The sequence below is a fragment of the Anticarsia gemmatalis genome, chromosome 6 (genome assembly GCF_050436995.1).
Source record: "Anticarsia gemmatalis isolate Benzon Research Colony breed Stoneville strain chromosome 6, ilAntGemm2 primary, whole genome shotgun sequence".
NCBI lineage: Eukaryota > Metazoa > Arthropoda > Insecta > Lepidoptera > Erebidae > Anticarsia > Anticarsia gemmatalis.
Window position 1 is genome coordinate 6,561,751 of NC_134750.1, and position 16,818 is coordinate 6,578,568.

The window sequence follows — 16,818 nt, forward strand, 5'->3', positions numbered from 1 at the left end:
AAAAATCATAAAATCGTTTATATATGGACTAAAAATAATTTTACATCATATTTTGTCATACAGGGAAATAAATTATATGACAATCGAGTGACAGATTCTGTCAACTAGTTTGATGAATATGAAAATTAGATTTGATTTTCATTTCAAATTAATTTAATTCGATGAGCCTTGATCAAAATTTATTGTTTTATAAATTTTTGTAACGTTCCATCCAATTTTAGTCTATTATTTTTTATTTGCTCATACACGAACAACGCACGCGCAGAACACCATCGCCCAAAATCAGCGAGCGCCATATTGAGAGGCAGACGTTGTATGACTTGAGTGATTAATCGTGGTTAGTGCAATAATTTGAAGTGGAATATTTGATCGTGCCCTATGGATATACATTCGGGTACGTAATAAGTGAAAAAGTGTATTTACAAGGCGTCTATACTCACCCAGAGAGGCCTGGCAAATCACATCGTAACCTAGACATAGGCCGTTCTAGTTATCAGTAGATTACCTAGGTATCATCAATCCGCTGTTTGCTCACAGTTTTAATCTTATTAATACACACGTGTGGTGAATAGCCATAGGTTTCTTGAATCTAGTTACATTAACAAGATTATGCGATCGCTTCGCAAGGTTCCACGCTCGTATATAAACGGATTTCGATGTGTTTATGTCGGCAGTTGACAGAAGCGTTTATGTATATGACCGATCATAAGTCACCACACCCAGTGACCGGATTGTCGGTATTAGTATTTGATAGTTTTTAGTTCGAATGATTGTTCGCGCGTTGTCGCGTCGGTACGTGATCTGTGATATTTAGTGGCGTGTGTTAACGTGATATAGTGAGTGTAATAATAATGTAATTTCTAGGAGTGGTGTGCCTCGGTTGAAAGGCCTGCCGAAAGGACAGGGCTCCACACGCGAGGAAGGATTGCGGCGCTCCGCTCTGAGGAATCATGGAGTGCTGCATGTCAGAGGAAGCCAAAGAACAGAAACGAATCAATCAGGAGATAGAACGGCAACTCCGGAAGGACAAACGAGATGCCAGGAGAGAACTCAAACTGCTCCTGCTTGGTAAGTGCTTCATGTCGTGTTTCTGTCGTCTAGCTGTAAAATAACCCTTGATTTTCCAGTGTAGTGAACTAGAACTTGTTGGTGCCTAAATAAGTATAATATGTCAAGAAATTCATGTGGCTATATACAGACAAGCTATATAAATTACAAAGTGACCAGAAGGACCATAATTTGACCGCTCATTAGAGCTGCCCTACATTTGTATGAGGTCAATAGTATGTACTTATGAAATGTGATTTTGAACAATGATGCAAATATTTTAGAGAACTATGATGACTCAGATGATTTGTACTGAAGTATGACACCTGATCAATGAACTTGTGTACTATTTGTGTCCAATTAGTAATGAATTACTCAAAGCTTTTACCCTGTAGCTCACAAAGGAACAAGTGCTAACAAAGTACTTACTTATGAATTAAACTGTATACAGTATAATACAGACATAATGTGAGAATGTAGTCATTTTCATAAATTCATACACTAATAATATATAAGTTTATTATCTCTGTGTAGGTATACCTATATTCACTTGTTCATGGTTAAATTGGCTTTAGTCTTCAACATAGCAATATTTGTTCTGAGTTATATTGGCAATAAATTCAAAGAACTTGTGGATTAAACTTTTTTATCAGTTTTGTACAGTATCTCATCAAGGACATTTTGAGACATTAATATATAAAAATTACCACATTTAACATGACTTTAAATCTACATTATTCTGAAGAATGTAGATACCTACGTAACTTTTAATCATGCTCTTGCTTGATCGAACTGCCCCTGGTCTTAACTTCATTGTCCCCTTAATGCATGTTGCACATTTTAATTTTATGCTTATTCTCATTTAATAGACAACAAAGTCGTTGCTATTTGCACATGCATGATTAATCTTACAAGTTCTATTTATTTTAATATTAAATAACAACTTCTTGGTACTTATGGGTATGGTAGAGTAATGTGGTAAAACCCCAATTTCATTTTGTTATGTATTGGTATGCATGGGAGATGCCTGTATTACCATCATTATTACAGATTTTAAATCCATACATACATACCATAACTACTATTTACTAAATATATTTTAAATAGGTACAAGCAACAAGAGTCTATCATAGTTTTACTTTGGCTATGAATGAAAATACTTACAAACATGTAGTGTCAGTACCTTATCATGATAATCATTCCCAATAACAATATTGTGGATTTTCCAATTTGCTAATGAGGATGGGACGATATAATCTATTTATTTGCTTAATTAATAGTTTATTACTGATAAATTGTTTCAAAGAGATGTGGATCATTTGCATTTATTGTCATAAATTAATTTCTTTTAACATATTTTTTACTCTCTAGCCAGTGTCATTTCTGATCCCATGTTACATTTAGACAAACAGTAAAAGAGTAAAAAAGTTTAGGATCATACCTCTTTTCATACATCTTGGTTATAAATTGAGCATTTAGGCTATGCATTGTTCATGACTCAGTCAGGGAACAGCTTATAAATAAATAGATATCTATATTTAAAATAGTCTGCTTGGAGTGGGCAGTGGTTTAAGTGGTTGCCATGCCACTATTTATGCACTAAGTGCAGTAAGATTATTATGGTCCGAGGATAATTGTTTTGTGTCTGGTTGTTTCATGTTGTATTTTTAGTTTATTTACTAACAATATTACTTCAATAGCTAAAGTCTGTCCATCACCCATAAAACAGTATACTAATTTAAATTAATTTTAGTTTAAATACTGTAGATATTATACAATGACCACAAAGTACAAAACATAGATACTATACATACCAAAATAGAAATATAAATATATCATTATCATGAGGCACATACTCTCTTTTCACATGATTAGCCTGCTAAAGTTGCATCTGTTTAAGAAGTTCCCGACAAACTAAAACAGGCTAAAGAATCAATTTTTTAGCAGCACTTTATAATATTCTCTGGAAATCACAATTTTGATATGTGATGGCTAAAATGCTAAATAACTAAAGATAATTGTTACCAATACTAGGCAAGTTTTTTATTTTATTGTACATTATGTACTTTATCCTTATGTACTTACCTAAAGGGAATAAAGTATTAAGGAAAGAATTAAAATTCCTAGCAGGAAGTTTTAATTAAATTGAATCAATGGAGGAGAGCTATAACTATACAAAAACATAGTGCTGCTCTAATAGAGTAATGTAGGTATAATTAAACATTGCATAATATAACAGTTTTATAGCTGGAATTATACAACAAAATGTAACAAAATTGTATGTATTCTTTGTTACATACTACAATGCATATTTATTTTGCTACAAAAAGCACTTGTAGATTCATAAAACATTATTTTGTATATCTTATATTTTTATAACTAATTTTGGTACTGAGCCCTATCAAAAGCTACAATCTATATTGAAATGGTGTTATCTTGACAAATTTTCTCATACTTAGTTTATTGCACACAAAGACTCGAGTGCATTAGTATCTTGTATTACTACTTTTTGACAGTTAGTTCTCATAGCTTCAAGATAAGATTATATTGAGATATGTTGTCTCAACCCAAATATTATGCCTCAATGGCGCGGAGACGAAATCAACTCGTAATCTCCCCTACACCTTTCGTGCTTGATAATGCGAATTCCCGCTAAACAATAATTTTGATGACCTACATACGATTTTGATGTTGTGTTCATTTACTGCGCCTGATAGTGACTAATAACTAAAAAGTCATCAGTTCACAAGTACAGGTCATATTATTTACTGGATTTCAGTAATATTATAATCAATACCTAATAATTACTGTCTGTGACTCGAGGATATGTTTTGCAAAAAGTAGCCGGCAAACATCCCTAACTATCACTCTGCCAAATTCTGTCAAAATCGCTTCAGCCATTTAGGCATAGAAGAATAACAACAGACAGACAGTTATTTGTGAAGTTATTTAAACAGAGCAGGAGCGTTCTACTTCAGCAATAGAACTCTTGATGCGATATTCAGTACATTGGCGCGTAGGTTTAAGTGTTAGACTGTCGCACAATGTCGCGGCTACTGCTCATCGGAGGTCAACTTCATAAACGAATCTTTTTGACATTATTAGTCTTCATGACACCATATACTAAACGCTACTAGATAGTACTGGTCTTTGATACTAATATATAAATCACTACCTTTTACCCGCGACTTCGTCCGCCACCTGAATTTTCCCATGGGAATGCGTCATTTTCCCGGGGTCAAAAGTAGCCTATATCCTTTCTGAAGTATCAAAATATCTCCATACCAAATTTCATGCAAATTGGTTCAGTAGTTTAGACGTGATTGAGTAACAGACAGACAGACAGAGTTACTTTCGCATTTATAATATTAGTATGGAAGTATGGGTAATAATTTAGTTACTCATTGGATGCATATTAGGTACTTCGATATATTTTTTCCTCCATACACAAAACAAACAGTCCAAAATCTACCTAAATAGACACAAATATTTATGTCGACGATGTTGATATGATGTGTAATGTGTTATTTTGTCGTAACAGGTACTGGCGAGTCAGGCAAGTCAACATTCATCAAGCAGATGAGAATCATCCACGGCTCGGGCTACAGCGACGATGATAAGCGTGGTTTTATCAAGCTCGTCTATCAGAACATCTTCATGGCGATGCAGAGTATGATACGCGCCATGGATCTACTCTCAATACAATATGGAAATCCGTCCAGCGCAGTAAGTTCTATCACTGATCTTAATGAAACATCATCAGAGACATTACTATCTAATATGAATAAAATTCATTTATGAGAATAGACAAACAATAATATTTTATTTATCTAGAAATCAATAAAACGTCATCTCAAAAAAAACATTCTAAAAAATGAAGGTAATAATTATGGCACTTCAAATTTTTGTGCAAAGCAATCATAGTGTCACATAATTTTTTACTGTTGTCTGCTCTTGACCTACGTCGAAAATGTATGTATTATTATTGTTATAAATTAATGTTGTCTGTAGGATAAGCATAAAAATAAGAGCATAGAGAATTATTTGCACATAATAATGTCTTGCAATAATGTACCACCACAAAGTGTGTTAGTAGCCACAACCACACAGTACAATAAACAGTAACCCGATGATAAATCGCATGGGAAATACCATGAAGTAATTAGTCCTATTTGTGTACACGTAAAACTTTACCGGCAAAAATTCAAGTTACTAAGTAATTAATACACACAAAAATTGCGCAACAATCTAAAATAGGTATTTTATTATAAACACGTTTGTAATTTTTAATGTATACAAAAACTTAATTTGAATTCTTGTCAAATTCCAGGAAAAGGCGGACCTGATATCAGTGATCGACTTTGAGAGTGTAACAACATTCGACAGCCCTTACGTCGAAGCCATCAAGGGTCTTTGGGCTGACTCCGGCATTCAGGAGTGCTACGATCGCAGGCGAGAATACCAGCTGACCGACTCGGCCAAATAGTAAGTCACAATGACCGCAACTTACATTCAAATACGCTCTTCCTAAAGAACATGCTGAAGCCCACTTCTTCGTATTTCCAATAACAAAATTTGGATATGAAACACCACCCAAGTTCTTAGCGAAATCTCGAAATATATTTTGTTAAAATTATCTTTTCGATTTAGGAGAACGATTTGCATCTATGTAAGTAGTAAGACTTAGTTAAAAAAATATTTTCCGGTATTCGAACTCGTAACTTCCGACAACGTGATTGAAATTGCCCTCATTGATGCGATATCCGTGTTATATTGTTAATTTCTTAGTAGCATATTTTATGTATAAGCAAAACTTTTCTTCGAACTGTAGCACCTAGAAAGTTGTCATGTGGCACACACATGTACCACTTCCGGGTGACCTAATTAGTCCGTAGCTAGATTTTAGGTAATCGATACTGATACTAGTTTACTGTTTTGTATTTATTATACATAGTATTAAATAGTATTAATTTGATGCGAAGATGCGTAAGAATGATTTATGGATAAAAGTTATTCACAATTTCGAACAGGAGGAAATTACAAAAATACTCACCATCAATCTAATATTACCTTTACATAGATTTATACAGAAGCCATAGTAAAAAATGAAAAGTAAAGAAGCAAAGTTTCAAGTCCTGGCTTGTATTAACGTTGATTTGCGCCATGTCATATATTATTATAGCAATATATTTTGTTATTTAAAAGTGACTCAAACATAACTCTCATGCTATCTCTAAGTTCCCACATGGGTGGTACGGTTTCGGTAAATACGGATAACCACAAAAAATATAGGTACATGATGTTGATTGTTGAATTCATAACTAAAATTTTGATTTTACCAGTATTCTATTCTTGACGAATTTAAGTGTAAGTAGTAGTCATTCAACGATTAATCGCGAATTCAGACTTATTATGCGAGTAACATTATAATGTTTGATAGTCTGTTTTTGTTTTATACAATTTAGGCATTCTTTATTGCGTTGCTTGATATATTATCAAGGTCGTTTATGAAGTATTATCGGACATTGTGGTTGGCGAACGCGTTTAGTTTCAAACGTTTTGTCTCTTACCTAAAATTCATCAGCTCATACAATAATTTTTATGTATACCTATCATATGCATAATATGTTAGTACCGATTTTTCGGATCTAGATCGAGAATAACTTTTTGAACTTCGATTTTTGATCCATTTGTCAGTTAAAGAAGGCAGATTATGACCTGAATAATGTTATAAACCATTCCTACAACCATACAATCCACAAGTTAGTCACGCACGGGTGATGTATGGGCATTAAGTCATCAAGAAAGCTTAAAACAATCGATATTGTTTATACCTTCTTTATGATCAATGATGGAATACATTCCCTACACATGCATTATATTTCATTAGTAATGTTCTAGTCACTTGTAGGTAATTATCTTTCGAATAATATCCTATAACATAAGTACTAGTTTTATGATTCATGATGATAAATGCAATCCCGGCTACAGGAAACTTGAAATAACTGGGAGCAAAGCTGTTAAAAGATTGTGGTTATGTTCATGATGTCATAATCCCTAAATATTCAGCACACAATGGCATGTTAATATTTACCTTAATGTTATTTCTAGGGAGTATTAAAAGTACAAATCGTTAATTACTGTTGAATGTATTTATGATTTCAAAACTGTAGAACGATTTTAAATAGAAACCATATTGAGAAAAGAATTTTCTATAGCTACTTGCAGGAGATTGACCGCGTGGCGGCACCAAATTACTTACCAACCGAACAGGACATCCTTCGCGTGAGAGTTCCCACAACGGGCATTATAGAATACCCATTTGACTTGGAGGAAATACGATTTAGGTAAAACTATAACAATGTAAGGCTGTGCATGATACGCTTACAGGTGCATGGTACAAATCGGGAACATCTGTCTGTCTTATTGTTTCTTTTATGAGGGTCTCTGATTGTGATCTCTATGTGCATGTTTGCATTTGCTGTTAGTCTTGCATGTGACATATTTCAGCTACTTAAGCGATTTGGCAAGAATCGAAAAGGAAGATTACCTGCCGACCGAGCAGGATATCTTGCGAGCTCGACAGCCGACCACCGGCATCCTTGAGTATCCTTTCGATCTTGACGGAATCATATTTAGGTATGTCCGAAACCACAGAACTGTTTGCTGCCGTTGAAGAGCTAGTTTACCCGGTTGCAGTTTTCCCTATGAAGTTATTGTAATACCGCAGTATCCCTATTTTAGTGCTATGAGCCAAAAGAACACGTGTTACGTCGTATTACTTTTTGATTATCCTATTTGATTCCAAGGTGTGGTTTTGATATACTAATCTATGGTCGAATGCTTGTGATGTTGTTGCCTTTTTTGCTTGGTGTTTGAATTTGCAATGGTAACACTTCGATATTCGTTGTATATGACTGCTCGAAGTGTTGCCATAGCTTGCATTATAGCATGGCAACTTTTAGTCTATGCATTATAAAACATTGTCACTACCTGTTTGCACAAGACTATGCTTAAGCTTTTTTCTTTATTGGTGATGGGTGGTAGGATAGCACCACATTTTACATTAAATGTACAATACAATTTGTCATCAGCTTCTTCAGTTTTTTTGATGTGATATCAGTTTTAGAACATACATTTATAATGTGGTCTTAAACATCCCCTGTAGTTTTAAGGCAGTAAATCTTAGTATTATCAATATAAATGCATAATACTAGCAATAATATTTCGTATCCCATGCATTATGACATGTGCCATACAAAGTAACAGCATATAATGTTGGTTTTCCTAAAGTTTTATAAAGAACAATCACTTTTACCATGAGATTAATGTTTCGGCTATTACCATTATTACCTTATTCACGCAACCGCCATTGGTATGACTGTTCTAAAGAAAAAATACGTTAGTTTACTTGCAATCGTGATGGCTGTGTACGTATAAATGTCGTCCACAATTTGCTGCCAGATTTGAAATAATTATGAACAGGCACAGTGTCGAAACGCAAAACACAGCATAATATCACCTAATCCCTACTTGCACCTACAGATACCTTATTCACCTCATAGTATTTGTCATTGTCAATCACAATTAACTTGTACAACTACAAGTTAATCGTGAAAGTCATCTAAGCAATACATTCTAGCATATTTGGCAACGTAACGAAGAGCCGAGTGATATTTAGGTCAGATATATTTTATTACGGTATTTACTCATATTTATACACCTCTTTTCTACTAATGTATCGATTTTTTATTGCTTCGCTTTATATTAACAAGTACTAATAGAATTATATCAGTTGCTTTTAGAGTACGAAGCACACTGCTCTTTTTTGTTGAAGTTTTTATTTTTCTTTGATAGTTCTGATATTTGACGTGTTCATAACTAACTTTTACAAAAAAAGCAGTTTGCTCATCCTGCCTTTAGTAATTAGAATATATCAATTGCAATGTTTACATCATATGTATGCGTAATGATAAAAGACTAATATTGTTATATTTCTAACAGAATGGTGGACGTCGGGGGCCAAAGATCCGAGAGAAGGAAGTGGATTCACTGTTTTGAAAACGTCACATCTATCATATTCTTAGTAGCTCTTAGTGAATATGATCAAATTTTATTCGAATCTGAAAATGAGGTAAGTAAACGTATATAATGTTTAACATTTAGTTTTACATTGCAAGATATTATAAGGACATGAGCAGAGCCAAGTGGTCTAAGTATGCATCTCTCACGCAAGTGATCGATGCGATGGTTCGAACCCGAGGCAAGACCAATGATTTTCGACTTTTCGAAGCTATGTGTGTATTAGAAATGCTCTTACTTGTTCAAACGATAGAGAAAACATCGTGATGCAACCCTGCCTGCATGAGAGTTCTATAACGCAGTTCTTGAAGGAATGTAAAATACCCAACCCGCACTCGGCCTGCGTGGTGGACTCTAGTCCCTTCCTCATTACGGGAGACCTTTGCCCAGTACAGAGACAGTAATATGTTAAATGAATTTATTTATTGCTAAGTATTGTCGTTTTACCTATATTCATCGGATTTTCAGTATAGGTTTATTTCCCTGAATCATTTCTTTGCTTTAACGTCATTAGTAATTTCCTGATATAAATATGTCCTGTGGTCTTGACTACAAAGCAAAACGTCACGCTCAGTATTGATAAGGGGAAAAGTCGATCAATCAACAATATTTTCCTGTAATATTGCATAGTGTTCAATACGATTACTCGCAACCACCTTCACTCATATAAATCTTTAATGCTAATCGTAACAAAATGATAAAAAAGGATGCTTAATTCCAACGACTAATCTATAAGAATCCAGTTTAGAACGCTGAATTTCTTTTTTTTTCTATGTGTTTAAAAGTTTTGGCGGAGAGTTTAATACAATTTCGTATACGCTAAACGTTGCCCGAGTAAGCCTGTATAGTTCAGCCAGTACTTTCGTGCTACTTGAGCTGAGTGTCTTTCTCCTCAAAAAAGATGGATTGTATAAAGTACGAAAAAAATCTCCCCGCTGTGTCCGCAGCAAAAGATTTACCCGGGGATAAAAATCCTATGTGTTATTCCAGGTTATAAACTATCAGTGTACCAAATATAATTTAAGTACGTCCAAACGTCGTAATACGTCGTTTTTCGACTTTTTACATCCATACTTACAAACTATCGCATTGTATTACCAGATTTAACAATTGCTCAAATTGTATTCCAGAACCGAATGGAAGAGTCGAAGGCGTTGTTCAAGACGATCATCACGTACCCATGGTTCCAGCACTCGTCGGTGATTTTGTTCCTCAACAAAAAGGATTTGCTCGAAGAAAAGATCATGTACTCGCATCTTGTCGACTACTTCCCTGAATACGACGGTAAGAAATCTTTATAAACCAATTTATATTACAAAAAGTGACTATAGAAATTGTCTAGTAGCAAATCTGGCGTATATTTTATCTGATGGATTATATTACTGTCACGGCGTCATCACTTATATTATGTCTTAACCTCAAATAGGGGACAGAAGATATATATGTAATTTTTTTGTCCAGGTAATAAACTGAATATAATATTATAGTGTACTACTCCTACTAGCCTTTTGAAAATGGTCGAAAAATGTCTGCCATAAACTTCGAAATACTAATGTTATTCAACAAATAGGTCCGAAATGCGATCCAGTACCTGCACTAGACTATATTCTCCAAAAGTACTTGAAAGAGAATCCGGACCCGGAAAGATCGTGCTATTCACATTTCACAACTGCTACAGGTTGAATACAATGACATGATAATCTCGTGTTTTAGAACGCTAGTTTTAAAAGCTAGGCTAAGCTCTTGTGTGGTATGCTAGAACTGATGTAATCTTCATTGGATTTTTTTATTCTTTAGTAAATGGTTGGGTAACTTCTTGGGCTTGTGTGTAGACACATTCGGTTCGGCATTAATCGGCCTAGCCGGGCAGCAAAACCAACTAACCGAATATATGTGTGTAGCAAGTCTTAGGGACATTTTTATTCATATTCGTAATAAATATTTACATGTTTTCATATATTTTTCTTAATTCTTCTCAAAAGAGATCTGGATGGTCAGTCAATATTTTTCCATGTGTCATCAATCAGATTGTATTTATGAAATTAGTTGCGCATTAAGCTGCTAACATGTTTTTATTGGTTAAATATGAACAATATAATTAGTAGGTACAGTTGTTGTATTGTTTATTTCCATAAATATTATAGTCATCTAAAATACGTAATACTCTAAAAATAGACGAACAACACTATCATATGTAATGAAATGCAAAATGGAAAGCATTCGAGCTCAGGGGATAAACCTAACGTCAAGTGGGAACAATAATTAATTATATGACATTATATTGCTATTAAAACATGTACAAAGAGTCCATGTTTCAAAGTCCTCGTAATGACAGTATATTTGTCATAAATTAACATTAACAATATAAATAAATAGAATGCGGAAAATTTAAGACGTTTGGATAATTTATTTTATCCAGTCTATTATTTGCTAAGAACCGTATACCATTCGTAAAAAACATGCCATAGATGTAGGGATAACTTAAACAGCACTATAACTTAGCTACGATAACTTAACAGCAATTCATAGTATGTCTCTCTTTCATTACCTCTTTGAGCGCTGTCATTTCAGACGATAGAAAATACAAGTAATTTATTGTCTTGGAGGGGTGCAAACACGCAAATATTACCAATGAAGATTGCATTAGAAATGTTATTTGTAGCAAAGCTAGATATTTGAGTTTTACAACAGGTCCGCAACGCGACGCCAACACGGCGCGCGAGTTCATTCTGCGGATGTTCGTCGACCTCAATCCGGATGCTGAGAAAATCATCTACTCCCACTTTACCTGCGCGACAGGTTAGTACAACGTATTATCATTTTTAATGAGTCTATTAACGAGTATGAAAACATCGACAAATTATTTGAAGGAACATTGGTACATCAGTAATCGCCTCAACTGAAAGAATGATGTTTGCTTTGTTAAATGAGTAAAATATTTATGTCCCTGAAATAACTGATCTAAAGTTACCTAGAAAACTTACTCGTTAATGGATTACCAACATTAATTTGAATGAGAGAGAAGAAATATATATTTTGAACAAAACAATTTTAAACTTATACCAAAATTCCATACCTCCGTAAAAAGTTCAATGAGAAACAGTCAAAAACAACATTCATGGGATAAGGTAACATTCATCTTTCAGAACGTAAAAACTACTCGATCGAGTCGGGAAGTGAATTGATGTAAAATTCCTCTAACCCCTAACATATATATACGTGGACGTCGGCTCCTCCCAGAGAGCACTACCTTCATGTTATTCTGATACACGTTCCAAAGTTACGGCACTTTGTTAAAACTTATTTAAAACCATATTGTCTAGGTATAAAAATAATTGTTTATTGAAATTAACAATTACATTGTTCCATGCTAAATATAGGTACCATAGATAAAATCCAAGAAATTCGTATATTATATTTCAAATACTAATAATAATTAGAAATACATAAATGTAAAGGCGTTGTTAGAAATGAATCACTGCTAACTAATTTTACGTAATATTATGTAGCTTTTTACATAATTTCGTACATATACTACTACTACCCTAGATACAAACGTCGAAGTTTTTTCTTCTGTCTGACCAAAGGTAAGCTGTAGTCCATTAGCTAAATAAGTATGAGAATTTGTTTCTATACTTTGACTGTAATTTGAGGAGATAGTTTGAAGTTTACTTAAGAATATGGGTAAGTTTTAAACTATGGACACTTTCTTTTTGTTGGTTTTGTTTGTAGTAAATAACGCTATATTGATATTTTGTTTTATAGTAGTCGTTTGTAGAAGTGTTCTGTATGTAGATGTGTAAATTATGGGTGCTTTTGATGTTGTTGTTCTGCTTTTACTAATATGTTTTAATTTGTGTACATATGTTATATTTTGTATTTCTAAACAATGAAATAATAATATTAACTACTTATATTAACTCTCCAACATACTAAATTATGTGAGTAAAATGTTTAATAATCACTTGAACTTTATTTTTGAAGTCTGGTATAAATCAATAACTACTGTTCCCGAGTATTTTAAAACTCTTTCTGACTTACTAACTGCTTTGAATTTGTCTATAATATGTGTTTTCAGTTCTATTGCATGTGTTGCTTTTGCTTCTACTTTTATTTATTTTGTTTATTTTGCATGCTGCCTTGGATATGTATAAAGATACCGAAAACATTAAACTTGTGTTCTGCGCCGTCAAGGATACCATCATGCAATCAGCTCTTAAAGAATTCAACTTGGCATGATTTGCTAAATGTATACTCATTTACTAACATTAAATATTTTTAATACCGCATTGCATGTTTTTATTTCACCTTTTAGTTTAACTGTTTTGTCTGCATGTATTTTAACAATGTATGTTTTGTGCATGTCAAAGTGGGTATATCATTGTTGACATTTATTATTTGGTGTTTTACTTGTTTATTTTGTGTAATACATCAGGCTTTACATACACTACTTAAAACAACCAACTGCATGGCGCATGTACCTATGAATAACAAAAACGCAAGCCCTAACTGGTAGTACTTATACCTGCGGTCGGACATAAGGATTGAAATAAACTTTTTATAATTCGGAACTATGCAAGATACTGTTTTTAAATAAGTTTAATTTCATTGACATCATGATAGGGAATAATACTCCTAAAAAAATATTATTTTATAACGATATGTAGAGAAGTTTTGTTACATCAAGTAGTAGGTTGTTATTATTTACCAAGTCGATGTGTTACTCTATACCAAAAGGAAAAGGGATCTGAGGTAAGGTGATCAAACAAAGTGCAGTTACTTTAGAACGTTTGTAATATGTACATCAACAGTTTCGTATGTATTTTTGGTAGAGATACCTATAATAAGATTGGTATCTGAAATCGGCATAATATAATAGTGTATACTTTGAGTTGTGCTAAAATTTTACAGCGTGTATTCATAAAAAGTACTTTACATTGACGAAATGTATAATTTTTAGATAATATGTTGTAATATATTTACTTTTCAGACACTGAAAACATCCGGTTTGTGTTCGCTGCAGTGAAAGACACAATCTTACAATCCAACCTAAAGGAGTACAACCTCGTGTAAGCGAAACCAGCATGGTCCCTGACACAAATCTGTGATTGTGTATAACACATAATTTAAACATCATCACTTCACGACAGAATGTGTATGTAAATTCACGAACTGAGATCGGATGGACGAACTTATTTCACCTTAAAATGTTTAATGAGAAAGTAAGGATAGATTGTAAGTCATTTAACCCAAAAACTAGCAGGAGTGTGGGGTGCGGCGGCGGGCCCGCGTGTGCCGGCCGCACTCCTCGGACAACATTCGTTCTCGATCCGTACGGATCGCTTCACGACGCGTCAGGTTTTTTGACATGTTTTTTTATGATGAAGTTATTCACAATTTATGTATGTGTCTGTATCGGTGAATATTAAATTGTGCATTTTAAAAGTTATGGTGAGTCTTGGCCTTACCATGAGCTGCTTTTAGTCATTGTTTTAGGGTTTTTGTAAAGTTTGTTGCCATAATATCTTTCTACATTAGTATACATTTTATTATGTCCAGACGGATGGATTTGAACAAACTAGTCCAATGAAACGCGTGTTTAGTATCACCCTCGTGGGTCGAGACAGGCCTTCCTACTAATGTATCGATCGGGATGCTTCCGTGTTACTATTACGTATTTATTTTAGTTATGAAAGGATGTCTGGTAAGGTTCGACGTCTGATCGACCCAGAGACAGCGCGTGCCGCTCGCCGGCACTCTACCTACCGATTAAATTCAATAGACATAATTATCATATCGGTACCCTATTTTCTGTTAAATTGAAAGATTTATAACTTTATTACTGTATTTAAATATTTCGTTACTTTTGTACATTGGAATTTTTGTTACTTGAATATATGTTATTATTTAAGCTGTTTATATTTAAATATGGTGTTTTTCTACACGAATTGACTTCACGCAAAATGTTTTACGTTAACTGTAGGCTTTGTGTACGCTGTGGTCTGGTGTATTTGGTTTCTTCCTAACGTTATCCGTGTATGAAAATTCCATTCAGCTAGCTGTACGTCAAGTATAGGAGGTTACTACGTTAGTTGTTTAAGGACATTTTTGATGCATTTGATATAAACTTTTTTTACTAGAAAACCCAGGGACAACAAAAGCGAAACGTGACTTGTAAAAACCGAAACCGAAGTTTTTTGCACGAACGCTTTTACCACAATGTAATATATTGTACATTTGGGTCTAAATGTGCTGAGTGAATTGAGCTGACAGTTCAGTGCCAAGTTTTGCTATTGGCATACTTTTTTATCGTAACGTGAAGCACAAATATAACTACATTTTATAATTGTTTTCCATATTTTAGAGTATTTTATTGTACCATGCTTAATTAAGAGTGTTGCTTCGTGTTATAATTTAGTTTTTTTAATGTATAAGAAACCAAGTTTCTGTTTTTAAGATATATAATTATTGTATTATTTGTTGTTGTGTCTTAATTTCTCTTCTACTCAAGTTTCTATATCGACCGCTAAGCACAATTACAAGTGACACTGTCAATAGCAAAACTCCATGCTTTAATTAAGATACAGCTGTCTGAAATGCTCAAAGTAATGTGAAATTGAAACTTAGCGCACAATATTGGAAACTTTCTATTGATGTTACCCATTATAGTGCAATCTCTGTGTATGCCGTGTACATAGAACTATATTTCTTTTGTGCAATTGTACAGCAATATTGTGAATTAGTTCGGGGCCCGACGCGGCTCTAGCGCCAACTGTGACGACACGTTCCGCTGCGACTACATCCGCGCCGCGGCGACGCTCGCCTGCTAGCCGCGTACCTCTGTACATACCTTACATTCTGATATACTCAGATGTAATCATAAAATATACTTTAATAGATACGTACGTACTCTATTACTCGTTCACATTGGTATTCAATGCATGAGCTTGAATTGATATTTAGTTGCAGTAGTTTCAAAACAAAACAAAGCACAATGAAACTATACATTGGTGATTAGTTACTTAAAAGGCGAGCCTCGTACGATCGGAACTCGTGTCGTCGTAGTTGAAAGTGCCGCCAATTCGTATCTTCCTTACGAATGGACTGAATATCGTGTACTGGTGTGGTTCTTACCTATTTGTTTTTACGGTTGGGCGATGACTACACAAAATATTGCTAAAACTATATTATAGTCTAACGTTGCTTTACCTTTTGCGTGAGATTGTGAGAATTTTAGCTTAAGTTCCGACTGAAGATGGATGCCTGAATGAAATATTGTAAATTATAATTTCTCATAAAATATAATTTTTTTCAGCTATACGCGTTGTTTTATTTCATCGTCACAACATTCCATCACCCTAAATATCTATGAGAAATATGATATTAAAAAAAAAACAATAATTTACACATAAGTAGCTAGGTACCTACATAATCATAATATCTGCATAAGCACAAAATCATTTACAGTATTGTCAGGATATAGAAATAGATATACTTACACGAAAAGGATCTAAAAATATTAGGAATATGATGTATACCTACGTGATACGCGCGAAAGTTCTTAATTAAAAGCTCAAACTCGAATGCATCACATCCCTCGTTAGCAATGATATCAATAAGCGTAGAGATTTAATTCATTATGGAGTCGACAGAGAGCACAATTCAAATTTTCTAGTAACTTGGATCAAC

At 33.9% G+C, this 16,818-nt stretch overlaps 1 protein-coding gene across 6 annotated transcripts; it reads left to right on the forward strand.

Moving 5' to 3' along the window:
• Positions 1-114: 114 nt before the first annotated feature.
• Positions 115-16,447, forward strand: LOC142973613 (guanine nucleotide-binding protein G(q) subunit alpha). 6 transcript variants are annotated; one of them, XM_076115490.1, is made up of 10 exons: positions 640-792; positions 865-1,068; positions 4,589-4,773; positions 5,378-5,532; positions 7,266-7,394; positions 7,558-7,686; positions 9,052-9,181; positions 10,260-10,413; positions 11,821-11,928; positions 14,120-16,447. In XM_076115490.1, the coding sequence occupies exons 2-10, from the start codon at positions 951-953 to the stop codon at positions 14,200-14,202; spliced, it is 1,191 nt and encodes a 396-aa protein (XP_075971605.1). In that variant the 5' UTR covers positions 640-792; positions 865-950; the 3' UTR covers positions 14,203-16,447. The 6 variants fall into 6 exon arrangements, with proteins under 6 accessions (XP_075971602.1, XP_075971605.1, XP_075971604.1 ...); XM_076115487.1 differs by lacking the exons at positions 640-792; positions 7,266-7,394; positions 11,821-11,928; positions 14,120-16,447 and adding exons at positions 115-394; positions 10,700-10,807; positions 13,286-13,418; XM_076115489.1 differs by lacking the exon at positions 7,558-7,686.
• The last annotated feature ends 371 nt before the right edge of the window (positions 16,448-16,818 follow it).

Excerpts from the sequence above, each read along its gene's own strand:
- LOC142973613 (XM_076115490.1), top strand. The coding sequence starts at position 951 with ATGGAGTGCTGCATGTCAGAGGAAGCCAAAGAACAGAAACGAATCAAT. Across the intron at positions 7,687-9,051 it reads CTTGACGGAATCATATTTAG|AATGGTGGACGTCGGGGGCC; the intron begins GTATGTCCGAAA and ends TATTTCTAACAG. Across the intron at positions 9,182-10,259 it reads TATTCGAATCTGAAAATGAG|AACCGAATGGAAGAGTCGAA; the intron begins GTAAGTAAACGT and ends ATTGTATTCCAG.